Source organism: Girardinichthys multiradiatus, chromosome 10, assembly GCF_021462225.1.
Source record: "Girardinichthys multiradiatus isolate DD_20200921_A chromosome 10, DD_fGirMul_XY1, whole genome shotgun sequence".
Taxonomy (NCBI): Eukaryota; Metazoa; Chordata; class Actinopteri; order Cyprinodontiformes; family Goodeidae; genus Girardinichthys; species Girardinichthys multiradiatus.
The window spans coordinates 13,467,641-13,494,581 of record NC_061803.1 but is presented as its reverse complement, the minus strand read 5'-3'; the positions used below and the strand labels follow the sequence as shown (position 1 = coordinate 13,494,581).

Below are 26,941 nucleotides of genomic sequence, written 5' to 3'. Positions count from 1 at the left end.
CTTTTATCTGACCAGAGCTCCTCCTTCCACATGTTTTTAGTGTCTTATACATGGCTGGAGCAAACTGGAAACAGTTATTTTCTTCTCTTCCATAAAAGCCAGATTTGTGGAATGTGTACGACTAGGAGTCGTCTTACTGAAAGATTCTGCCGCCTAAACTGTGGATCTCTGGAACTTCTTCAGAGTTACCAAGAGCTTCTTGGATCATTCTCTGATCTCCTAGCTCTACCTTCCAGTTCACGTGGACAGCAACATCTTGCAGTTTCACTTTATAAAATGGACGTAGTAGTGGTCCTTGAGATATTCAAAGCTTGGGATGTTGCTTTTAACTTAACCCGCTACAAAACTCCATCTCTTTCAAATAAACCTCTAGGGTGTTGATGGAGCTAGACACGTTTGCACAACACACTTTTTTATATGCAACAAATTTTAAAAACGATATATAATTATTTAACCACTTCACTTTTATGTGCTACTTTGAATTGGGACGTCTCATGAAATCCCAATAAAATATTTCGAAGTTTATGCTGTGAAGAGATAAATTGCGAAAAAAGTTCTAGTTGTATGGAAACCTCTGCGAGGCACTGTAAAACAGTTTTCCTCCAACAAATGATCATTTTTACATTAAGTGACAGACTAATGGAGCAGTGAAACCATCCTTTAGGAAACCTCCTGCCTGTTATTTAGAGCATCATTAAATTAGGATTACAGCTGTCATAACAATGGGTTGTCTCTTGCGTCCAATCACTGTACAAAACAAACATCATGCTCCCTCTGTGGTTTCCCCATCACAAGAAGTACCTCAGTACCAGCTGTACTGATTGTGTTATATGAATAGCATAAATACAGATCACACCCATATATCAGTTGTTTAGTGCTGATGTTGATTTTGTTTCTCACATGAGAAACAAAGCAGACAGGAAGGGGATTTATCACTCTGGTTAAACTGTAGATATGTTTAAAAGATTGTGAATGTGACCATGACTTGAAACAACAAAGGTTTCCTTGGCAGCCTTGTCACAGGTAAGTAAATACAGCATGCAGCTATCACGACCCAGGAGGTATGTGGTCATCGTCTGTGGGAAAAACCAACAATGCCTGAAAGTTAATATTACAGCTGATCCAGGGGATCTCAGATCGCCAGCCAGGTTCAGTCCAGGTTCAGGAGGAGGTCCGGACACGAAAACGATGATTCAGGGTTCGGCTTTGACCAATTGGAAACCAGTACCTAGAGCAGGCAGGACAGGAGGAGGTTAGTGCAATTCTTATTCAAAAACAGATACTTTCACAAAACTTTCAAAAATGTTTCAGAGCTGGCAAGAAAGATATACCACGGAGGGCAAAGCACTCAGGCAACGAAGTGTTGGCAAACCATCTTCTTTAAGCTCCCCAGCTGATGAGTCAATGAGCCACACCTGTCACCCCTCGACCTTGTCCAGCCAGCGGCACCTACTGGTGGTAGAGGGTTAGTAGGAGGTGGAAAATGCCTCCAGGCTCTGACAACAGCCTTCAATAGAACCAATGTTTCAAAGTTTTATTCTCAACGTTCAAACATAATATGACATACAGGACTGTGGTTATCATACGTTTATAAGATGGAGAATGAGTTCAGCATGCCTTCAGGTTCAGTTCCAGCTTCCATCCAGATCTAACAGCCATTTTATGTTGACCCAATTTTTAAAGACATAGACGATGACAAAGAAAGAGTTATAAAGATGACAGTGATAAAGAACCCACCAGTGGGGGAAGACAGAGAGAGCTGGGCCAGGGGGACATTTTACAGGAGGGTGAAGAAAGTGGAGACATATCAAAGCTCAGGGAGCCTTTGAAAAAGATTGACAGTGTTGAAGAGAATGACAAAGGTATAGAGAGGGAGACAAAGAGGAAGGGGTAAACAGAAGGAACAGCTAAAGGCGCCTGGAAGAAGGGGGGTGGGCTGAGCGGGAGGGAGGAGAAGAAGCTCTGCTTCTCTTAATAAAGCAAGTGTATTCGAAAGGAGGTGCTGTGTTACCACAGAGAAAGAGGAAGAGAGAGGCTCGGAAAGAAAGAGAGAGAAAGAGAGAGAGAGAAGGGGAAACAGCAAGGGGCATAGGATAGAAAAAGCATTGCGTCACTGCTGAGAAACAACCCATGTCTGCACAAAGAGGTAGGTGTACTGCTGTGACTGGCACACATGTATGCTCTAATTAAAATAGGAAATCCTTTTCACCCAGTGTAACCAGTAGTAGAATGTACCAGAAACGTGTACAGAAAATTTGTGTTGAGTGTGTTGTAACTGTTTAACTGTAAGGCTTGCTTTACAGTGTGCAGAGGATATGTATTGGTCTGAAGCAGGTGTGTGACTTTTCTTCAGTGTGTGTTATTAGAACCGACAGAATCATGTGCTTTTTTACGCCTGTCTTATTTTACCATGTGTGAATCAGTGTGATGAGTGTCCTTTGTTTTGTGAAAAATCATGAGGTTTTGTTATCTGCTGGGGGTTGCCTGAAGTTTAGTTGTCAGCATATCTTAAAATATGCCTCAGCAACTGCAGAGAATTCTCCAAAAAGCAAATAGCTGTCTTTAGAGTCAGCTTGAAACTCTAGATTTATGCTCAGAACATACCTTAGCAGAAGTATCAGGTCCAGCTAAAAGTCAATAAATTAAATTGTCTTTCTAGATATTCCTCTATCAAGCTGAAGTTACCTTCCTTAACAGAATTAAATGTAACCCAAAAAAATTATTTACAGGCAATTTGTAAATATGGCTGTTTATATTGAAATATTTGAGATATTTACACAAATAAAACCCAGTTAAGCAAAAATAAACATGGCACATTTTTCAGCTAGATCATGGCTAGCTAGCTATGTTTTGTATTTACTGCAGCTTGTATCATAAGACATATTACCGCCGAACACAAGCAAATTTCAATCAACAGCCAACTGTTATGACGGCGTCCCAAAACCTGTACATTTTTTAAAACCTCAAACAGAATTAAAATAAAATTAAGAGATAATAGTGTAGAGAGTGTATTTATTTCTAATTTGGATTACTTGGCCCAATTGTTTCACATCGAAGAAGGGCTTGTTAAAATAATTTGTTAATCTTTGATATTTACACAATAAATTTATTTAAAACATTTGTTTTTGTTGGCAAGCTGGTAAGATGTGCTGATGGATGCAAATACAATAAGAGCATTGCGTTAAAATTTATATTTGTAATCACCAGCACTGCGTGGTTAAATTAGTTCAGATGAGGGTTAGTGTCAGCCTGTCGAGACCAACTATAACTACATTGACCACTTCCCTGGGGGGAACATACACACTTCCTCTTAGGGAATCTTTTCTTTAATCATATAATGTTGAAAGAGCTTCCCTTCTGGTTTCACCACAGCCCAAAATAAAGATTACCTAATTACTAAGAGAAGGATGTGTTTTCAGAATCAGAATCAGCTTTATTGCCAAGTTTGTGCGTACAAACAAGGAATTTGACTCCGGTACACTTTGCTCTTTTGTTCTGTTTTTGCATTACAGAATATACAAATTTACAATTTACAATATACAATGTACAATATACACATATCTAATAAAAGGTGCATTTGCAACATCTGTATGCTGTTGTTTTGTACTCTATTAAATGTTCATCAGAGAAACAGCCTGGGCGAAGAAACTGTCTCTGTGGCGGCTGGTTTTAGTGAACAGTGCTCTGTAGCGACGGCCTGAAGGTAAAACTCTAAACAGTTTATGTGCAGGGTGTGTGGGGTCTGCAGAGATTTTAGCAGCTCTTTTACTGACCCTAGACCTGTATAAGTCCTGGATGTAGGGAAGGTCAGCTCTGATTATTCTCTCTGCATTCCTGATTATTCGTTGCAGTCTGGACCTGTCCTGTTTTGTGGATGAGCCAAACCACACTGAGATGGATGAAGACAAGACAGACTGAATGATGGCAGTGTAGAAGATGACCAGCAGCTCCTGTGGAAGGTTGAACTTCTTGAGTTGCCTCAGGAAGTACAGTCCCTGCTGGGCCTTCTTTTGAACAGTGTCTATGTGTGAAGACCATCTCAGGTCCTCAGAGATGGTGGTTCCTAAGAACCTGAAGTGGTCCACGGCCGATACAGTGTTGTTGAGGATGGTGAGGGGGGTGTATGGGGGTGGTGTTCTCCGAAAGTCCACCACCATTTCCACAGTCTTGAGTGGGTTCAGTTCAAGGTAGTTCTGACTGCACCAGTGTACCAGCCGATCCACCTGCTGTCTTTATGCAGACTCATCACCGTCCTGGATCAGTCCAATGACAGTGGTGTCATCTGCAAACCTAAGGAGTTTCACGGACGAGTCCGATGAGGTGCAGTTATTTGTGTACAGGGAGAAGAGGAGTGGGGATAGAACACACCCCTGGGGGGCTCCCTGGGGGGCACCAGTACTTATTGATCTGGTTCGGGAGAAGATGCTCCCCAGTCTCACCTGCTGCTGTCGGTCCATCAGGAAGCTGCTGATCCACTGACAGGTGGAGGCTGGGACGTTGAGCTGTGTGAGCTTCTGGTGGAGGATGTCTGGTATGATAGTGTTGAAGGCCGAGCTGAAGTCTACAAACAGGATCCTGGCGTACGTCCCTGGACGGTTGAGGTGTTGCAGGATGAAGTGTAGACCTAAGTTAACAGCATCATCTGCCGACCTTTGTTTGCTCGGTAAGCAAACTGCAAGGGGTCCAGCAGGGGACCTGTGATGTCTTTCAGGTGCTTCAACACCAGCCGCTCAAAGGATTTCATGACCACAGACGTCAGGGCTACAGGCCTGTAGTTATTTAATCCTACGATGGTGGGTTTCTTGGGCACCGGGATGATGGTGGATCGAGGCAGGAGGGGACCTCACATTAGTAATAAACTTTGCCTTCTCAGTGTTTAGGGGAAGATTTGACGTTGCTAGCTTGCTGGGCCTCTGGTGTGCAGCCACGGGTAAGATTAGCTGTTCTGCTTCCCCAACGCCCAATAACCTTCCTCAAGGTGTACTTGACATATTTAAAAATATTTCCTTTAAGTTTTACTTAGCCTGTATTTGGTCTTGTCCTTCCCCAAGTACTTTTTCCCTTAGTGCTAAGGGTGCAGGATGCGGTGTATATAGCCTTATGCTTTCATCATGAAATGTCTAAGTGTCACACTTACGTGTTTTGAGTCCCGCCTTTTGTGTTCCTCAAAATTCGGTCATAAATAGCATTAAGGTAATTGAGTGTTGACGTTTGTCCGTATCGCCCATGTCTGCATATCTATACATCAAATTCCATCACACTACTTTTGCAGAACTTTATAATATTAGACAACACTTATATCCCCACAACTTTTTGGATCATTGTAATACAAAATCGGGCAAGATTTTTCATCACAGCTTGCCAATGCAAACTGTTAGGTATTTGAATTTTTCTGCCAACATCTTTAAAAAAAATTACAAATTTTTCTATTTCAAATTTTAGAGTGTACCACATAGATTTGGTCAATAACGAATGTTTTACAGTACTTAAGGTTGATTTTTTGTATCCTTAATAAGGAAATGCAATGCTGTCATTACAGTTGCAGCTGTTCTTACCTTGAATTTGTACAAATTTCTAAAGGAGGTGAAGGCCATTTAAAAAGATCAGCACATGTTGAACACTAGGGAACGGCAAAAGCTTTCAATCACATTTTAAAGCAACTTAAAACATTTTGTTTGGTAAAGGAAAATGGCTGAACCCAGAAACTTTAATAAGTGATTAATCTACCTTCATTGGCATCAGAAATGTGACAAGTCTTTGTTTTGTTATCTTAAAGTTCTGCAAAACAGGTAAACGACTGTAACATAAACCTATATCTGAAGACAAAGGTCAAAGCTGCAATTGACAGTGGCTGATGTGGGTCATCCGTGTTATGCTGGGTCATTCACATGTGCATTTTCTTAATAAATACCATAGTGGCATCTGTCTATCAAAACTTATATTTGAAGAAGTCTAACTTTACATTTGTAATAGTCTACAAACGTTTGAGCCTCCATATTTCAGTATTGATTTACCACTTGCACTCAGATTTAGGCCGAACTGAAAATGAGCAAGCATGCTATGATGAAAAACAGCTGTAAAAAAAAGGTGGTCAGTTAAAATTCCAATTACACCCAGAGATTTTGTATGACAGAGAAATCACTTTTGTTAAAGATTAGCAGTGCACCGTATATAAATTTCCCAAAGGGAAAGGTTCTTTCAAGTCTTTTTGGTTATCACTAATCATATTAGGTATTATGGTGTCTGATATACATTAACTAGTATTATTACTTTATTTCCGAATGCTAGCATAGACAATCTTCCTGATTTTTAACTTATCTGGACAGAACATTTAAATTTGATAGTTTTTCTTCTGTGTTCAACCCAGAGTATACAGAGGTAACTGCAAGATGTACTTAAGTGAGTAAAATAACCTCTAGTTAATCTGCTTCAAGACCTTTTTGACCAGTTTATTAATGTAATGCTCCCTACTTTGGTTCAGTTGGGAAAAAACGTCAGTTTTGGAGGAGACAGCAGGTTTAACCTCAGCCTACTTTCCAGTTTCACAAATCCCAATGGTTTTGCATTCTCATTCTCTCTGTTCTGTGTTTTTATTCAGTCTTTATTCCTGCTGGCAATAAAAATGCTTTACATCAACATCAATTTATGTAGATGCCTGATCAATGGAGCAGATATGGAAAAGTAAAGGCACCCCTCTCTTTAGCAGGGATGCTTTTATTCCCCCATTTCTGGCATTTCTACTCTCTGTAACCATACATGTCTACGATGAGTTCATTCATTCTCATTTTACTAAAATATTTTAATTCCAATAATATACTTAACAATCTTAGTCTGCTTTGATATAACTTTCTCCACAGTTACTTTAATTCAGTCAAAACAGCGCACAGCTGTGGAGAGGAAGCGTTAGGAAACTTAAAAATGTGACAGTGCTGCTTTTCTTTAACTAGACAGAACACAGTAAAAATACAGTGAAAAAATCTTTGCACAATATCTTTAGCACTGCAGTGCTGTGAAACAGAAGATATTTGTATGGGGCAAACACTTTTTTACTTTTTTCACAAAGGTTTCAGATTGATGAAAAATGTATATTAGACAAACATAACTGGAGTAAATCCAAAATGCAATTTTAAAACTGAAATTTCATATATTTATTTAAAAAGCTTTCCAATCCAACCTTGCGCTACGGGAAAAAAACAATTTCAGCAATTCAGTAAAAGAACATGGAGGTGGTAGTGTGAAGGTCTGAGGTAGATTTGCGTATTCAAGATTTTAGTGACTTGTGGGAATTTATTATTAATTATTCTGCTCTTTAGCAGAAAATCCTGAAGCAGAATATTGGACCATCAATTTGTGACCTTAAGTTCAAGTGCTTCTGGCTTATGCAAGATGACCCAAAGCATACAATGAAGTTCACCTCTACAAAGTAAAAATCAAAAATTCAAAATAAAGGTTTTGGAGTGGTGTAGTCGATGTCCAGACTTCAATTGTTGAAACATGACCTTAGAAAGGTAGCTCATACTAAAGGCCCCTCAAAACCACCATATTAAAACAATTCCTCCAAGTGATGCAAAATAATAATAATAATAATAATTTAGGCTACATTGATCTCAAAACGTAGAAATAATTGTCTACATTTAACCCATCCCTTAGGGAGCAGTGGGCTGCCGTACAATGGGCCCACTGCTGTCCTGACACTCTTGCTCAGGGACCCAGAGTGTCAGGCTGTGAGATTAGAACCAGGGTACTTGTGGCCTCTCCAGGACGCAGATGCCCTGATCTCTAGCCACTAGCCCATCCCCTGCCCTCCTTTTTAAAAACTTTTTATTTCTCATTGCTCATCGATAGTTATTGCAAATGCCAAACGGTACTTGTTGCCGCATAGACTGGCACAACTTGCAACTAAGTTTAGGAGCCAAAACTTACTTTTTACACACAACTGTTTTCACATGAAAAGCACATGCTTGTGTTCTTTTCTATGTTTATGACTTTGTTTCTCCATTTGATAATATAATTTAGCACTCTCATCCCAGCCGCTTCACACTCGGCTGCGAACCGTCCCAGCGCATGCTGTAGGTCTTGGCTAGAGGGGGCCAGCAGGACCACGTCATCTGCAGAAAGAAGAGACGAAATCCTCTGGTCCCCAAACCAGAACCCTCCGGCCCTTGGCTGTGCCTAGAAATCCTGTCCATAAAAGTTATGAACAGGACCGGTGACAAAGGGCAGCCCTGCCGGAGTCCAACATGCACCGGGAAAAGGTCCAACTTATTGCGAACCAAACTCCTGCTCCGCTTGTACAGGTACCGGATGGCCCCTAATAAAGGGCCCCCAATTCCATACTCCCGGAGAACCCCCCACAGGGCATCACGAGGGACACAGTCGAATTATTTCTCCAGGTCCACAAAACACATGTGGACCGGTTGGGCAAACTCCCATGAACCCTCGAGTACCCTGTAGAGGGTATAGAGCTGGTCCAGTGTTCCAGGGCCGGGACGAAAACCACACTGCTCATCCTGAAGCCGAGGTTCGACAATCGGTCGGACTCTCCTCTCCAATACCCTGGCATAGACCTTACCAGGGAGGCTGAGGAGTGTGATCCCCTTGTAGTTGGAACACACCCTCCAGTCACCCTTCTTATGAAGGGGGACCACCACCCCAGTCTGCCAGTCCAGAGGCACTGTCCCCGACTCAGGGTGGGTCTCATCCATCCCCGAAGCCCTGCCACCGCGGAGCTTTTTAACCACCTCGGTGACTTCAGCCTGGGTGATGAAAGAGTCCAGCCCTGAGTTCCCAGCCTCTGTTTCCACCAGGGAATGCGTGATGGCAGGATTGAGGAGATCCTCGAAGTACTCCTTCCACCGCCCAATAATGTCCCCAGTCGAGGTCAGCAGCTCCCCACCCCCACTGTAAACAGTGTTGGCGAAGCACTGCTTCCCCCTCCTGAGGCACCGGACGGTTTGCCAGAATCGCTTTGAGGCCAACCGGTAGTACTTCTCCATGGCCTCACCAAACTCCTCCCAGGCCCGAGTTTTTGCCACTGCCATAGCCCGGGCCGCGGCACGCCTGGCCTCACTGTACCCGTCAGCTGCCTCAGGAGTCCCAGAAGCCAACCACAGCCGATAGGACTCCTTCTTCACCTTGACAGCGTCCCTTACTGCCGATGTCCACCACCAGGTTCTGGGATTGCCGCCACGTCAGGCACCGCAGACCTTACGGCCGCAGCTATGGGCGGCAGCATCGACAATAGATGCGGAGAACATGGTCCACTCGGACTCTATGTCTCCAACAACCCTCGGAATCTGGTCAAAGTTCTCCTGGAGGTGAGCGTTGAATACATCCCTGGCCAAGAGCTCCGCCAGACGTTCCCAGCAGACCCTCACTATGCGCTTGGGCCTGCCAAGTTTGTCCAGCTTTCTGCTCCTCAAGCGGATCCAACTCACCACCAGGTGGTGATCAGTGGACAGCTCACCCCCTCTCTTCACCCGAGTGTCCAAAACATGTGGCCAAAGGTCTGATGACAGGACAACAAAGTCGATCATTGACCTCCTGCCTAGGGTGTCCTGGTGCCAAGTGCACTGATGGACACCCTTATGTTTGGACATGGTGTTCATTATGGACAATCCGTGACTAGCACAGAAGTTTAATAACAAAACACCACTTGGATTCAGATCGAAGAGGCCATTCCTCCCGATCACGCCTCTCCAGGTGTCACTGTTGTTTCCCTCGTGGGCATTGAAGTCCCCCCAGCAGAATAATGGAGTCCCCGGGAGGGGCACTATCCAGCACCCTCGACAGGGATGCCAAGAAGGCCAAGTACTCCGCACTACCACTCGGCCCGTTGGCCGAAATGACAGTCAGAGACCTGTCCCCAACCCGAAGGCACAGGGATGCGACCCTCTCATCCACTGGGGTAAACCCCAACACGAGACGGCTTAGCTGGGGGGCAACAAGCAAACCCACCCCAGCCCGCTGCCTCTCTCCGTGGGCCACCCCAGAGCAGAAGAGAGTCAAGCCCCTCTCGAGGAGATGGGTTCCAGAGCCCACGCTGTGCGTGGAGGTGAGCCCGACTATTTCTAGTCAATATCTCTCAACCTTCAGCACAAGCTCAGACTTCTTCCCCCCCAGCGAGGTGACATTCCACGTCCCTAGAGCCAGCCTAAGCATCCGGGGATCGGGCTGCTGAGGTCTCCACCTTCGTCCGCCGCCCAATCCTCTTTGCACCGTTCCCTCACGGTTCCCCCTGCAAGTGGTGGGCCCACTGGGGGATGGTTTCGTGTCTCTCGTTCGGGCTTGGCCAACAACTGACTCTTTGTTCGACATGTAATTTCAGTTGAGTCACTAACAAGATATGAACATTTGTCTTCCCATGGTTTTAGTCCTGTTGACTACCACAAATTACTCTATTATGCTCATGGACGGAACCTGTCAACACAGGGAGCTTGTGAGCTGTTTAGCCTAACCAGCAAACAGCACCATAATTTAAGAACCTGCCTCACAGGCACACTGTTGCCTTGTCTTCCTATCATTACAAAACCACCCAGATTAGCCTCAGCTCTGTCATCCCTCGACTCACTGCTGAATGTAGCCAAGATAACACAACCTTATTTCAGTGTTTCTATGAGTGTGTGTGCAGGTCTCGGTTTGTTTGTGCGAATAAATGTGATGCAACTTTAAATGACAAGTTTTAATTGCAGCCTACATGTTTGTTAAATAAGGTCATTTTGTCCGGTGTCATATGTTATGCATGTTTTATAGGTTAGAATTAGGATTTAACTGTTTCAGGACATCATTTAGAGATTAGAACTGACATGTGGCAAACCATTATCATTAGGCAAGAGGATTTGAATGAATATATGTTGCTCATTTCCATTATCCTCATGTTCACCTGAGAAAAAAAATGTAATGTGAAGCTGACTACACACCCTTGACAATTTTATGCACTTAGTTTGCTCAAAACAGACAAAAATATTTACACCATGCCCCTGACATGGACTGAGTTTCTAACAGATGTTTTCTCCTCACATGCCTCATGTACCTCTCGTCTTTGCTTATGTCAACATTAGGGACATCCTAGTCTCTAGTTATCACTTCAGTTTTTGTTAACAGAGTGGTCGGAAATGGAAACAATGGCGACATCCTTTCGCAATGTGTCTTGACTTAGAAGTGTGTTCTGAAGGCAGTTTTTGGAAGTAAGATGATTTTAGTTGGTAGCCACTTCTCCTGATTTGGTAACTTGAAAGTGATGGGTATGTCAATTTATTATGCGAAAAGGGCTAACTTATAAGGGTGTATCTCAAAGGCCTGCTGATATTTCAAGAGAGTCCCTTTATGATCTCATCCTCTAAAACTCCTGCTTGGCTGAGCCCTGTTCTCTGTCTCAACAAGTGTTACTGAGACTGGCTCTGCTGCCGAAGGTGTTATCATCAGACAGCAAAAGTAGATAATGTTGGTCTGTATAGATTTTCAAATAAAAAAACAGTATAGTTTCAAAAATTTCAAATATGCTGATTCCTTAGATTTGTGAACAATTTTAAGGAAAGGTGGAATTTAAATTGGTCAGCATCACATTTTTGTAGTTACCACTTTTAGAAACACATTTTCATTCATACTCTAATAAAGCTTGGAATAGAATGGTAGAAAACCATTATTCATACAAAGACACGTTGTCTACCTCACCAGCATAACATTTCCATGTATCCTCATACATGTTTAATGTGCAATGAATAGGAACTGCTGCATAAATTAGGGCCACATAAGGAAAACGCATATGGTTTTATTCTTCCTTTATTATAGCTGCATATTTTGGAGGAACATTTGTTGGGTTTCACAATCGCTCTGATAAGACTGATGTTACAAGATGGAGGTCAGATGGACATCCAGACCGTGTCAGACCCTATGCTTTAATCAGAGTTAGTACTAAACCGGTTTTTGATGGATGCTGTCTGGGTTATGTTTCCTTACAATTAATTTCCTTAGAGTTGTTTTCTACACAGTCCAAATATCTTCCTTTCCACAGCATACAGTTCTGGCAAATAATTAAGCAGTCCAATTTAGCGTCATATAAAGCTATTGTCAGTATAAATGCACAGATCTAACTTTTGTGGATGATTTCAGTTTTTTGTAAACCTTTGACCTGCCAACACCAGTCAAACTTTAAAAAGCAGAATATTTACCACCTAATCACCAATTCAGAAGCTTTTGGTGAGGATATCTTCAAACAGATTTTCACAGTTAACACTTAAGCTTTTTAAAGGCATCTAATAATACTTACAAACACTAAAAAAATGACAACATCAGGCCAGGTGTTGCAATCTTTACTTGTTTTTGTTTATCAACAACCCCAGTATCAGCTCATTGAAGCACAATGCAACAGTGTTGCCACACTGTGAAACCCATTACTTCCAGTGATTTATGCTCCCCCATGAAAACTCAATGCTGCATTGAGCAACGTCTGTCCTGAACTTAGCAAGTAAAGCTGAACCTAGTAAAACTTTTATCTTCATATACTGTGACAAAGCCAAACACAGCCATAGGCAATGTAATATCCCAAAAGAAAGCTCATGTTTAGGATTTTCAATTCCCCTAAATAGAAAAAACAAAATTAGATAATACTGCTTAACAGATAGTTTTGTAACTGACTGACAGCCTGACCATCTCATTCAAGGATTAGCTTTGTTCACTATTCTGAAGTTAGAAAATCCATCCACCCATCATTTCTTTTCTATAACCACTTCTTCCAGTGCCTATCTCCAGCAGTCTATGGGCAAGAGGCGGGTCATGTTTTTGGCCTGTGTGAGGAAGCCCAGGTACCCAGAGAGAACCCCACATGCATGGGGAGAACATGCAAACTCCACTCAGAAAAAAACCCATCCAGGAGTCAAACCCATGACCTTCTTGCTGCAAGGCAACAGTGCCACTAACTGCACCACTGTGCAGCCCGTTAGAAAATCCAGATCACCATTTATCATTGAAGGCAACTCGACTGTTGAAGGTTTAGCAGCCAAATATTTAGTTACATTTCTTCACCATCTGTATCGGTAACATTGTTTATTAGTATCAGGTAATTCAGCGAACCACTTGTAGCAAGTTTAGGTCATTACTTGCTGACTCAAGTATCGTGTAGCCCTACTTGGATACTACCAACCACAAAAAAGAAGAAGATAAGTGTCCCATCATACCCCAAAAAGGGTTACTCTGTAAAGAAATGTTGCATCTTGTCTTTTAAAGAGTACAACTGCAGTTCTGAGAAAATGTGGATCTGAGCCTGTCTGAACTGTCCAGTTTGGAAGATCTAAATAATTAAAGTTGTGATTTTATAAGTTTCTGAAAGTCCAGACGGAGCCCATATGGACAATATACTATGTAAGCAGTCTGGAATGTAATGAGCTTTTAGGGAGAGGAAATAGCAGATAGTGTGCTAGATGTATGAGAAATCATACTTTTGGTTTAAAGTTGATACTAGGGAGCAGTGGACAAGCTAATTATCAATCACCAGCTCAGCTTTCAGAGTTATAACCGCATCATAATAGATGTGTAGTAAAAACAAATCAGGGGGTCCTTAATCCCTTGTGGGTATAAAAATCAGGAGTAACAAGTTGACTGTGTGTCTTCCTCTGCATGTTTAAGCAGAAGTGATTGCATATTTTGGAAATATGTTGCAAGAACAGGAAATAAAAAGACAGGACCATCTGGGAATAGAGCAACATATCTGCAGGCAAGTCATGTTTTGAGTCTGTACAGACATGCAGACACATGACAAACCAAGAAGAAAAGCAGGGAATTCCAATTCGTCACTGAGATGACATCATAGAGCTGGTGATAAAAAGCCATCCAAACAAGGGAGTCCCCACTTCCCCTCCCACCTAAACATCCTTCGGGAATACCAGACTGCTGGAGCATGTGGATCTCATTAGTTTAGAGAACTTTCAAGGAGTTCATGTCCACAAGCGCGCACTCGCACACATCAACAAACACGCTTTAGATGTGTCTCCATAGTGACCAATTTTACTGCCCCGGATAGAGGAGGAAATGCCAAACTCTGCTGCAGGGCTGCTCCGACAGCAGCGCGCACAGTTTTATTCTAATTCTCTGTCCGGCCCCAACTGAAAACCTCATCTTTATCGCTCTGCCATTTCCCTGTGTCCCTTCACTCCTCTGCCTGTCTTGTCTATATTTTTCCTCTTTCTCTCATTCCTCACTCCTTCTCTGTCGGGATCCACTCCTCTCCGTACACCATGAGTGCCAAGTTCACTGACAACAGAGGTAAGTGCCCCCTTTCTAGGTTTGCCACTGGTTTGTTGCTTTGCTATGCTTCAGATTTTGGAGTTTCTGTGTGGGTGAAGGTCAGGTGTACTTATAGACCTGCAGGTTATGCTGATGCACAAAGACAGAACTGCTCCCCGTTCATATTTGTCCCGTATTATACAAGTCGGACGGTGTGCCGGTGTACTTTGACAGCTGTTTTGTGTACCTGAATAGTGTCCACAAGTCTGTAATATTTAAGTATACGTATGTCTGCGTGTGTATGCAAGTGTGTGCAGTTTATATTTTATAGTGCGATCTTGCTCATCAGCCTGTGAGTTGCATTAACTGGATCCACACAACCTGTTCTCTTTAGAATCATTACACAAGCACACACCAACCACAATAACCATATGAACGGGATCAATAATGGTATGGGAGGTTTGAAAACGAAAGGAGATGAAATAGCTAAAATTTTCCAAACCTGTTGCTGTGCATTGCCTGTCAGCTGGCTGAAGGAGGGCTGCTAAACTCACAAGTTACAACAAAGACAAATTTAGCTAATTCCGGTTTTAACAACACGGCCAATCATGGAGTGAAAATGATGGAAGTGCCCCCCATCACCCTTATTAACGTAAAACTGCAGCTGGCAAGCAATAATCAACTTTTGTGTTTTGGGGGGTAATATTAGATTGTGTACCTTTGTTCTGTGCAATGTGAATGTTAAAATTATTACCTTTTTTACATATGTGTATCAGAATAAATAACTGTTATAAATAACATTAGTGTATATGTTATTATCAAGTTATTGGATTATTTTAGCAGTTGGAATAACTGTATTGTCAGTTTTAAATAAACTGGAGGGACTATATCTCCCTCCAGAATGAGATGGAGAGTGTCACCGGTGAGAGGGCTGTCTGAGCTGCTTTCAGAGACCTGCCACCCATGGTACCCTATCCAGAGATGTGGACGACAATAGTTGTTGAATAGGTTGTGCAAAAACAGCGACTCTGTGAAACGATGGCATGTTTAGCCTAGATTATCACACTGTGAGTATCTCAGACTGGCACATGCAGGGGGGAAAGTACTTTTAAATTATTGCCGGTACTTAGGGGCGGAGCTAGAGCGGGGGCTATAGAAGTAGCAAACAGCGGCCAAAAGTGTTCAGTTCAAAGTTTATATCTCAAATAGGTAGCTGGAAAAGATGAGTTATTACTCGCTGACACTGAAACATGTCCAAACCTAATGTCTTAGTGGGTCAATCACCCCTAAAAAACTGTTGATTGCAAAAGAAAAGAAAATCTGTTTTATTGCAGCCAAACATTGTCATATGCTGTATAAACAGTTAAACTATTACTGGAAAAAGTTCTTTGATCTCTTTCCAGAGTGGAAATCCTGTTGGATCTTTCATTACCTAAATACTTCAGTAGAATAAGATCTCAAATGTTTGAGTGTTTGAAATAACTAAATTCCCCCCAGAATAAATGAAGAGCTTGGCAGAAGATCAAACACATTGAATCAGAACTCCATCTGCTGTCCTTGGTTACAAAACAAAACAAAACAAAACAATTAAGCTCAATATGCAGCCTCCAACAGACTCTCACATACTGTGACTTAACCAGCATGTGGTGCAAGTCTGCCTAACACCTCCCCCCACCCCATTTTATTTCCATTGTGTTTCCATCTTCCCCCATTCTATCCTGGCAACCCTCTGACTTCTCCTACCTTTCTGTCCCATCTGTCTGTCTGTATTTCCGCCCCCGCTCTCAGAGATGAAAGAGAAGAACCCCTGGCACACGTCGATGACCATCATCATCACTGTGATTGGTGTCATAGCGATTGTTGCCCTGGTGACGGTTGCAGTTTTGCAGAACAGACCTGTCCCCCAAAAATACAAGGTATGGTAAAGGAATTTCCAAAAGTGCTAAAGCCATGTGTGGGAATTTGCTGTATTTGGAGCAACCCTAGACTAAAACTTGCCTGCCAAATATGGTTTGCGGTCAATATGACCTCAACTTGACAAGCTGTATTATTGATTTTTGCAATCCACAAGCAAATACACCCAGCAGACGTTAAGAAAATAAATTCCTTGTTTTCGTCAGAGATAAAAAAGAGTTTGAGTTTCTAAGCTACCAGATAATATTGACCTTTGTGTGAGTTTACTAAATGACTCTTTTCCTGTTTCACAAAGTTGAATTAGCTGGGAAATAGAACTCTAGCATGTTTGTCTATGTGTTAGTCAATCATTACATCTGAGGTTCAAAATGGCACATCTGGAAGGAACTTTTTTTAGAATGGAACCAGCTGCTAAACAGGAATTTTCCTTGTCCCAACTCAGTATGGGATTGTGCTCGACGCTGGCTCTTCCCACACAGCTCTTTATATCTACGAGTGGCCTGCAGAGAAGGACAACAACACTGGAAGAGTTGAACAGAAACATTCCTGCAAAGTAACGGGTAAAGTATAGACTCCAAAAGGTGTGCATACATGGTGTATATCATTTCCAATGAACATAGGTGAAAGGTCGGGCTGCACAATATCAGGAAAACATGCAATAATATTGGTAAATGATGCAATATGACTTGCGAGAAATAAGCAAATAATAAAAAAGTGTTAATGTCTTTCTGCACTGGGTCTTTATCAAAAATAGGCCAGTCTATCCAACGACTGGAGAAAAACATAAAATTCATTAATTTAATCTTATCAGAGTTTCACTGAAAAAGTTGCTTGTGGACGACATCTCCTGTTTTAGCATTGACACAACTCAGTTGTAGTTTCTTAATGAATTCACTTTGCCACCCAACCACCTCTTTACCTTCTATAACCTTTTATGTTGCATTAACAATAAGTGTCACCAGATATCTTACCGGCATAGAGAACCTGGATGCATGGTAATTAATAAGCAGTTGATGCAGTCCAGGAAGTTCTTCGCAATTTGGATATTGCATACAATGATATTGTGATAATGTTAAATTTGCTATATATTGTCCAGCCCTAACTAAGGGTTCAGATATGTAAATGTTATGTGATACGTAACTGGTTGGTTCACTGACACAAACCCAACTTTTATTCATAGTTAGCAAAGTTTCCCAAAATACTTCAAATTTCACTTTGAGCAGCTGCAGACAGGTCAGGCTGCCTGTACTACATCCTGCTCACAACTTGAAAGAGTCTGTAATGACTGGACCATTGAGCAAAGAAGATTTTGTCCTCAGAGTCTGGTTTTGTTTAACATCCTTTGAAGAAGGTCAAATTAAGTCAACACTTTACATCACAAACTGACAGGAAAAATCAGAGAGCCATCTATTACATTGATGGATCAGAACATGGGGCAACGTACTGCAACTGTGTCTAATTTATAACAGCAACGTGAAGACACATGAAACCCACCTGTCAGTCACCTCAGTTGTATATAAGTTACTATTATTTCAACTTCATTGTTTTCTTATTGTCCATGTAAGCGTATTCAGGCACTCTGGCCACAAAACTCTGGCCTGTCTGTTGCCATCTATGGAAAATCCTGGTAGACCCTTGTGTGGACATCCAAACTCTTCAGAGATGTCAGTTTTAACCAACCGATTTCACCCCTCATCTTAATATTTTATCTTTCTTGCAGGTAAAGGTATCTCGAGCTATGCAGCTGAACCAGAGAAGGCCGGAATGTCACTGACAGAGTGCATGCGAGAGGCTGAGATGCAGGTCCCCACAAAGAGACACCATGAGACCCCTCTCTATCTGGGGGCTACAGCTGGAATGCGACTGCTGAAGTACGCTTAACACTTAACCACGAGTCCACAATATAACTTAAGACAGTCTTTAAAAAATAAATCAATAGATTCGAGTCACAATCACAATCCTAACAAGGCCCAATGTTCATCACGTAGACATTGTTAACCAGAAATTAACCAATGTTTGCAAAGGTGGCTGGAAGACCTGGTGTACCCATCACCTTACATATTGATGGGTTCATAGCTCTGATGGATCATGGTAATGATGTTCCAGTCAGGCAGGGATGTAAACATCAAAGTAATTTCTCTGTGATAGTTCTATCTATAGCAGAAAGAAATTTAACCAACTGAGAAACATATCCTGTACCAACCCATTTAGAGAAATTAAAATCTTTATTGCACCACCACTTCTGAATCTAGATCAGGGATTCCCAAACTTTTCAGCCTGTTACTCCAAAAATAACAGTGCCGGAGATTGGCAACCCACAAAAAATATATATAATTTTTACACTTTATATTTATTTATAATTATATAAAGATAATTATTTGTATTTTTAAATAAATGTATTTATTTTTAATTCAATCAGTCATTTTCTACCGCTTATTCCATAGTGGGTCACGGGGAAGCTGGTGCCTATCTCCAGCAGTCTATGGGCGAGAGGTGGGGTACACCCTGGACAGGTCGCCAGTCCATCACAGGGCAACACACAAACAACCATTTACACACTTATTCATACACCTAAGGGCAATTTTAGATTAACCAATTAACCTAACAGGCATGTCTTTGGACTGTGGGAGGAAGCCGGAGTACCCAGTGAGAACCCACGCATGCACGGGGAGAACATGCAAACTCCATGCAGAAAGACCCCCGGCCAGGAATTGAACCTAGGACCTTCTTGCTGCAAGGCAACAGTGCTACCAACTGCGCCACCATGCAGCCCCATTTTTAATTCAATTTGATTAATTAATTACACCATATATTATTTAATGGGACATTTCATTGTACATTTCTTTAGGTCATAGTGGATTTATTTATTTTGTGGGTCATACACATTTATTTATTTTAATTATAAATTTATTTAATTTGGCCCTTCTGGCCCTCAATACACGTCTGCGGTCACATTCTGAAAATCTTCTCACGACCTCCCACTTGGTGTCTGGCGACCGCCCAAGGTGGCCCCGTCCTCCCTTTTTGGGAACCCTTGATCTAGATTGCTTTTTATGCTATACCACCAGTTCTCAAAATTCATGTTCAATGGTCCACATCTGATTTCTAAATAGGTTCAAAGGTCCTGAACAGCTAGTGATGAGCTAATCACTTTTATAAAATTTGCTTGTAATTTTTAAGTTAAATAAATGATGGCAACAATAGTTTTTTTGTTTTTTGTTTTTTGTAATCCAAAGACTGTAAAACATACAGAGCACACCCATTGTAAACAAAAAGAAAAGCTGCAGGTGAAGCGCCCAAAGACACTTATAATGCCTAACAGCCAAGTGTAAGAAAATCTCTGCCTGTCACGGTGGGGTTTTGGGTTGGACCAAAGCACAGACAAGAACTTGGGAAGCGCATTTCAAAAACAGTCTCTCAGCTTTATTCAAAAAGGTCAAAACGTAACAAAAACACTGCAGGTACTGAACAGGGTCGAGATCCAAACACTTACATTACAGACACTGCAGGAACAAGGAGACTCAAGGCAGGGACAAGGATAAAGGGTCGAGTTGTAACGCAAGGAACCCACAAAAACATAATGAAACAAACCAACTAATATGCAGAGAGAAAACAAAGGCAGGTAATCAAAGGAACTAAGGACAGGTGAGGCAAGGAGGCAGGAAGGCAGAGGGAACAGGTGAACCTAATACAAGTAATTAACAAGACATGGAGCAGACCTAAAACAAAACTATAAACAAAGATAAATAAAACATAAGAATCAAGAATAAACATGAACTAAAGGAAACTGAGAACCTTAGGGACCACAACAACCTAAGGCCTAAACACTTAACAAAATAGGAACCCAAAGGGAACCCTGACTAAAAAGTAAACAAACCCAAACAAACACTGACTGAAACCAAACTGAGGATGAAGCAGAGGAAACGAGGACTAGAATAAAAGTAAACAATAACAAAAGCTAACCTATACAGGAGGAAATAGAGAAGATAAACTAGAGGAACAAGGCTAAGAAGAACTGGAGAATAAAAGAAACTTAAACCGAGTAATAACTAAAAGGGGAAAACAAATGAAGAGAGGAGTAACAGAAAGGAAACTAATAAATGAGAGTGTAAGGGAACCAGAGAATTAAGAGAAATAATAATAATAATCATAAGGAAACCATTCTAAGAAAATAAACAGGAAAGCAAAGCCAAGAGAAATAGGACAGCAAACTGGGGGGCAGAATATACCCCAAAACGGAAACCACAACTAACATGAATACAAAACACAAGTGAGAACATCTAACTAAAAGGTAAACAAAAACACCAAACCACAAACAGAGTCCAAAACATCACATCCTGACACTGCCTTCAATGGGCTGCCTAAACCCAGGTCCTTATGAAACTTGTTTTATTTATTTATTTATATATTTGTTCAAATTTCATAGATTTTTCCCCTAAATTCAGTCCTCGCCTCCTTTTGTAACACACAGCACATTTGTATGTGTGCATAGAATTTTTAAATGTTATACAGAACGCATAGGTCTAATGCAAAGGTTTAATCCTCAAATAGCTCGTTTAGATGGAAACTTTAATTTCTGTGCCCAGTGAAATCAGTATTGACAGGTTATTGTGTGCAGCCAGGTTAAACTTCTCAGTAGAACACGTATGCATTGTCTACATCTTGTTTACACTGGGAGACTCATTGCTCCACATCTAAACACAGTGAAAATCCCATAAGACTTAACTCTTTGGTAATATTTGCACTGTAAAGAGAAACAAACTCAGCTATCCGCCTTTTCCACTTACAAACATTGTGATTTATGTCTGTGCAAACTTTAGTGACAGGAAAATTAATATCTTACTGTCAAAGATATTTTAAATGATACAGTTCATTCATTGTTTATGGGTAGCTGTATTGTTTTGAATTATGCATGTGACTCACTCTATGAAATTGCTGTTGCTGTATGTGTGAGTGCAGTATGGAGAACAGCTTGGCATCAGACAAGGTGTTTCAGGCTGTAGAGAAAGCCCTGCAAAGCTTCCCCTTTTCCTATCAGGGGGCGAGAATACTCAGCGGGCAGGAAGAGGGTGCCTTTGGCTGGGTCACCGTCAACTACTTGGATGATCGCTTGAAACAGGTCTATATAAACAGATCTAGATGGAGATCTATGCAAGTCTGTCTAAGAGGCTTTTTGTGCCCGCCAGGGTATCCCCACTGAGAAATGAAGTCATTTCCTTTTTGTTTTTGCTTCAGGGTCTAGAAACAACGGGGGCTCTTGACCTTGGCGGGGCCTCAACTCAAATTAGCTTTGTATCAAGTAATTATAACATTTCGGAGTCAACTAGCAACTCTGTGACCTTCAGACTCTATGGAAATGACTACAACCTGTATACTCACAGCTTCCTGTGCTACGGGAAAGACCAAGTACTAAGAATGGCACTGGCACACCAGACTCAGGTAAACCTTTGAAGGTTTTTAAATGTTCATAGTTTATTCAGTGATTTTTAGTGACATTGGATAAAATGTACCACAGAGCAATTTATCAAATTACTTAAACATACTCCCTGCATCTCTTTATCACTTTCTTTCCTAGTTAGGTCCAATGAAAATATCAGATCCGTGCTTCCACCCAGGCTACTCGGGAAAAAGGAATTACACAAGCCTGTATGACAGCCCCTGTGTCTCACACAGGAAACCCGAAAATGCTCCTGCAGAATTCAATCACACAGGAGAAGGAAACTTTTCACAATGCCAGGAAGTTGTCAAAAGTTTGTTTAACTTTACGGCCTGCAAATACAGTAGATGCTCTTTCAATGGAGTTTTCCAGCCCCCTCTGCAAGGACCATTTGGGGTAAAATAGCTCAGCTGTTTGTGTTTTTGTAGCAGTCTAAATCATATGTGCTGTTTAACCACACATCTACAACATTTCTAAATTTTAATGAGATAAAAATCACACTTCATGATTTTTTTCAGTCAACTTATTTTCAAAAGAAACTGACTTGTGTTTTTCTTCATCAAACAGACTGGTTAATTTATCTCTAAAATTGGTGAAAAATGCAATTACAAATCGTCTAAGATCACAATAATTGCTACTACATAGAAAGCTTCTGGGGTTTTTCCACCAACACACTTCTGGTGTTAAACCAAGGCTGGTGCTTAGCCCTGTGTTATCTGATTCTAAACAATCATGGACCAGTTTGGTTTTCCCCTGCCAGATAACCCACCCTGTGCCAAGTTCTTAAGTCACTAAAAGGTCTCTTAAATGTAAATGTTTGATCATCCCTCTGTTGTATTTTGAATTTCTGTAGAGGATCACATTGCAGGGACACAATTTATTTACACAATACATTTATTTGTGTCATTATAACAGCAAAAAAAAGTCTTAAAAACAGGTGCTGGTAATTTAGCCCTTTAGCCAATTTGTAGCTGCAGGATAATTTTTACTAGCCTTGTGTCAGCCTTTGTACCCACCAAGAGGATCTTTCATACCCCCTTTAAAAACAGACTCCTGACAACCCTCATTTTCTATAATCGATTCATATATTAATAACCTTCACCAGCATAAGTTCACATAAAGTTATTTTGGTTTGATCTGGGCTTCTAATCTGTCATATTTCACAAGTCAGCAGACCAAAATGAAGATCAGCAAAATAAATTGAAATACTGTGTAGTATAACATTTTTCACAAAATATAAACAAACTATTCTGTAAGATTTCAAAATTAATTATGTTAATATTTCACAATAATATATAACAACAAGAAAAAAAGAACTAATATTCAATGGCTTAGTGAGTATAAATTAGTTTGATTAAACGCGACAAGATGAAATTGGGTTATGAACTGGCAAAGAGGGATATTTAACTGAAACCGTTAACATTATCTTCTTATATAAAATAATGTTTTATACTACAGTCTATATTTGTAATGCTCAATCAAAGTACTTTCTATTAGTTGGTATGGTATGTTTATAGAACAAAAATGGTGGGAATTCTTAGTTTCGATTACTTGATTAAGAAAAATCAGATTTTTCAGTATCTGATCAAAGCCAGTCAAGGGAAAATTGGCCAGTTCCTATCTTTGACCAACTGATTGGGGCAGTATTTTAACTGTTCCATTAATTATTTTTCTTAAAATGGGGAGACCCATTCATTCACAATAATTTGATTACCACATTTAATGTGCTAGAAGCCAGTGCTTAAGCCTGGAAAAATCCCTCCCTATTGCATGTCTGCTGTGGGTGTTTTAATTCATATTTAGTACCCAGTTACTAAAGCTTTTAGACAAAAGATAATCTAATAAACAGTGAACTGTAATGTTGTGGTAAAGCAGAAGAAGTTGGTATTTTATACCATATTCCAAGAATTTATAGACAAAATGTTAAAAATAACTTGAAAAGATTTCTAATAATTTTAATAAGTTGATTTGTGTGTCAAATGCAAGAACAGAGCCCAAAGTGGAGTGCTTCATTATTCTAAACAAACCTCATATCCTTTTTCCATTTCCTCTTTCATCTTAGGCCTTCTCTGCTTACTACTTTGTGATGAACTTCCTCAATCTGACTCATACATCCATCCCTTTAGAAACTGTAAAGAAAAATCTAGCAAGCTACTGTGCTACCCCCTGGAATCAGGTTGGGCCATATTTATGCATAGTTCATTTTTTAATTTCTTAATAATCTTCTCCAGTTTGCCTGAACTGTACATTGATAATATCACTGCATTTGAATTGTTTGAACAGATAAAGAAGCAGCATTTAGGAATGGTTAAAGTGAAGTACCTGGCCGAGTACTGCTTCTCTGGCACATACATCCTCACACTGTTGACAGAAGGATACGGCTTCACCAATGAGACTTTCTCCAACATAAAATTCATTAAAGAGGTCAGTGGTTCACCAGCCACCCTTTCCTGTTCCACGCCTCCTTTTATGTCTCCTAACATATCCTTGAAGTAAAACATCGATTTGTTCTACTGCTGCAAAAATAATCCAACATATTGACTGTTGCAGTTTGAATTTTATCATCTAGAAGATTTATGTATTTAAATACGTAGAAACCAGCAAATACAACCATCTTAACATGCACTAAATGAAGAAATAGTTTCAAAATGCTTATTGTGCTAATTAGCAAAATATCAGCCAGGTGATATTTGCCTTTTTTGTAACTGGCCATTAACTACGGCAGCCGATACTCAGCCATTAACTAAAGCAGTGCATCTGTGAGGATAACACTGTGGCTGTGGCAAAAAGCTACAGGGATACCTTGGATGATTGTGTGGCTCTCTACTCTTTCTACAAGACATTAAGATCTTAATTTGCATAAGCTAAATTTACATATGTTCTTAAACAAGGACCATGGACCACTGACCCACCATCCTGTCACTTTTTTACTCTACCAAGCAAAGAAACGTCTGAAGTTGCATCTGGCTTCAGAGTGGCTTAACACAAAGAATGTGACTCATGCAGCCCATGTCTTGGATATGTCTGTGTGTGTGTGAATGGACTTTGCCGCACAATCCCCATGTTACAATTATACCCTGTTGGTTGTGCACATTTTCCTACCATGCGTTTTTCTTCCACTAAGCTTTCCAATAATATCCTTGGATACAGCACATGAACAGCCAGCTTCTATAGCAATGAACTTTTGTGGTTGAGCCTCCTAGTGAGGGGTGTCAAGTCAACAGTTCTTCCAATGTTTGTGTAGGTCATAATATTTTTGTAATAAAAATCCATTTTTATTGGTCCTATGCAATATTATGATTTTCTTAGAAACAGGATTTTGGGTGTTCATTATCTGTATGCCAAAATCATCAAATTTAAAAAGAAATAAACTTAAAATAAATCTATCACTGTGTGTTATGAGTGCATATCATATAAATGACTGTTTGAATTGAATTGAATTGAACATTTTGGGTGATGTTCTAATTGATTGAGTTGTATCTTTAAGCATGTGAGCTTGCTTGAACTTGCTCTGAGAGTATGTAAAGTTTTCCTTCATGTGATATTTTCAGATAAAGGGCAGTGATGCAGGCTGGACACTGGGCTACATGTTAAACCTGACCAACATGATTCCAGCAGAGGCTCCAGACTCACCCCCTCTTCCACACGCCGGCTATGTCTCTATAGTCACCGTCATTGCATTAATGCTCTTTATCCTACTCATCCTCAGCCTGCGCCCTATCTGGCCTAGATGCTCAAAGCAACCACAAATTGTATAATCACAATGATGTATCTTTGTTTGAGTGCTGTGTGAAGAAAGTCTGCAAATGGCTGTGTGTGTTTGTGTGGGTGAAAGGTCATCTGAAGCTGTCAAACACAGTCCTGCAACTCATGCTGTTTCAAGGATTTTTTGGAAGGGCATATGTTTTTACTCATCGGGGGAGTGAAACGTCTGACTGAAGGACATTTTCTCCATTTAAATATGTGTGCAAACGTATGTTTGGGCCTGAATGAGAAAAAACTGAATGAATGGCCTAAAAATGTGTGAATCCACATCAGTATGCATGTTTGTGTCCTGAATTATGCTGTGAATGTGTATAAATAAACTCATAATAAATAATAAAGTAACTCATGTTGATATAAAACGTTCTGTTTTGCTGCTTAAAATTGATTTACAGTGCCTTGCAAAAGTGTTCATAACTTTTGAACTACTTCACATTTTGTGACATTGCAATTGGAAACTTTAATGTGGGATTTTATGTGGAAAAATCAACACAAAGTAGCAGATGATTGTGAACTGGAAGGAAAATTAAATCTCTATTTTTCAAATTTTTCCCATTTTTTGGCAAACAAAAATTTGAAAGCTCTGGCATGTATTCAGTCTCGTTGCTATTGATAGTCCTAAATGAAATCCAGTGCCACCAATTCCTTCAGAGGTACTTGAATCAGTAAATAGAGCCCATCTATGCGGAAGTTATTCTCAGTATAAATTTGACTGTCCGTGAAGGTCTATGAGCTTTGTTAGAGAACATAGGTGAACCACAAGTCAAGTCAAGTTTATTTATATAACGCTTTTCAGCAACAAGGCACTGAAGGCGCTGTACATAAGGAAAAACATTACAATGATATAGAAAATCAAACAACAGAGGTAATTAAAAAAAATAAAGAGAATAGAATGATGGATAAGAAAACGAAAGGAAAATTGGACTGAAAACTTCACTAATAATGTTTAGATGACACAGTCAAAGGCCACTCTAAACAAATGTTTTTAATCTTGATTTAAAGCAACTTAGGGTTTCAGCACTTTTACAATTTTCTGGGAGTCTATTCCAGATTAGTGGAGCATAAGAACTAAAAGCTGCTTCTCCATGTTTGGTTCTGGTTTTGGGTATGCAGAGTAGATTTGAGCCAGAAGACCTGAGAGGTCTGGGTGGTTGATACACTGACAACAAGTCTGTAATGTATTTTGGTGCTGAGCTTTTAGTGATTTATAGACAAACAAAAGTATTTTAAAGTCTATTCTCTGAGCTACAGGGAGCCAGTGTAGAGACTTTAGAACCAGGGTGATGTGCTCCACTTTCTTAGTTCTAGTGAGGACGCGGGCAGCAGCGTTCTGGATCAACTGCAGCTGTCTGATTGACTTTTTAGGCAGACCTGTGAAGACACCGTTGCAGTAATCAATTCTACTAAAGATGAACGCATAAATTAGTTTTTCAGGGTCCTGCTGAGACATTAGTGCTTTAATCCTGGAGATGTTCTTTAGGTGATAGAAGGATGACCTTGTTACTGTCTTTATGTGCCTCTGAAGGTTCAGGTCTGAGTCCATCATTACACCCAGGTTTCCAGCCTGACTGGTGGTTTCTAGATGTATTAACTGAAGCTGTGTGCTAA

The 26,941-nt window shown here is 40.6% G+C and overlaps 1 protein-coding gene and 1 long non-coding RNA gene across 4 annotated transcripts; one reads left to right on the top strand and one right to left on the bottom strand.

Annotated features, from left to right (window-relative positions):
- Nucleotides 1-1,088: 1,088 nt before the first annotated feature.
- Nucleotides 1,089-16,078, bottom strand: LOC124875041. 2 transcript variants are annotated; one of them, XR_007039942.1, is made up of 3 exons: nucleotides 15,964-16,078; nucleotides 1,332-1,452; nucleotides 1,089-1,228 (listed from the first exon to the last, which is right to left on the bottom strand). It is a non-coding gene; the product is annotated as an uncharacterized LOC124875041 (long non-coding RNA). The 2 variants fall into 2 exon arrangements; XR_007039943.1 differs by having other exon boundaries at nucleotides 1,332-1,449; nucleotides 15,964-16,063.
- entpd1 (ectonucleoside triphosphate diphosphohydrolase 1) lies at nucleotides 1,992-25,695 on the top strand. Of its 2 annotated transcripts, none has more exons than XM_047376817.1 (10): nucleotides 1,992-2,146; nucleotides 16,009-16,136; nucleotides 16,577-16,694; nucleotides 17,855-18,005; nucleotides 21,094-21,253; nucleotides 21,370-21,573; nucleotides 21,710-21,967; nucleotides 23,634-23,747; nucleotides 23,855-23,995; nucleotides 25,123-25,695. In XM_047376817.1, the coding sequence occupies exons 1-10, from the start codon at nucleotides 2,131-2,133 to the stop codon at nucleotides 25,327-25,329; spliced, it is 1,497 nt and encodes a 498-aa protein (XP_047232773.1). In that variant the 5' UTR covers nucleotides 1,992-2,130; the 3' UTR covers nucleotides 25,330-25,695. The 2 variants fall into 2 exon arrangements, with proteins under 2 accessions (XP_047232773.1, XP_047232772.1); XM_047376816.1 differs by lacking the exon at nucleotides 1,992-2,146 and adding an exon at nucleotides 13,625-14,259.
- Nucleotides 25,696-26,941: the final 1,246 nt, after the last annotated feature.

What these genes read in the sequence shown, in the direction of transcription:
- entpd1 (XM_047376816.1), top strand. Translation starts at nt 14,232, where the DNA reads ATGAGTGCCAAGTTCACTGACAACAGAG. An exon ending in CTGTCCCCCAAAAATACAAG is followed by an intron (nt 16,137 to 16,576) that starts GTATGGTAAAGG and finishes GTCCCAACTCAG; the next exon opens with TATGGGATTGTGCTCGACGC. An exon ending in ACATTCCTGCAAAGTAACGG is followed by an intron (nt 16,695 to 17,854) that starts GTAAAGTATAGA and finishes TCTTTCTTGCAG; the next exon opens with GTAAAGGTATCTCGAGCTAT.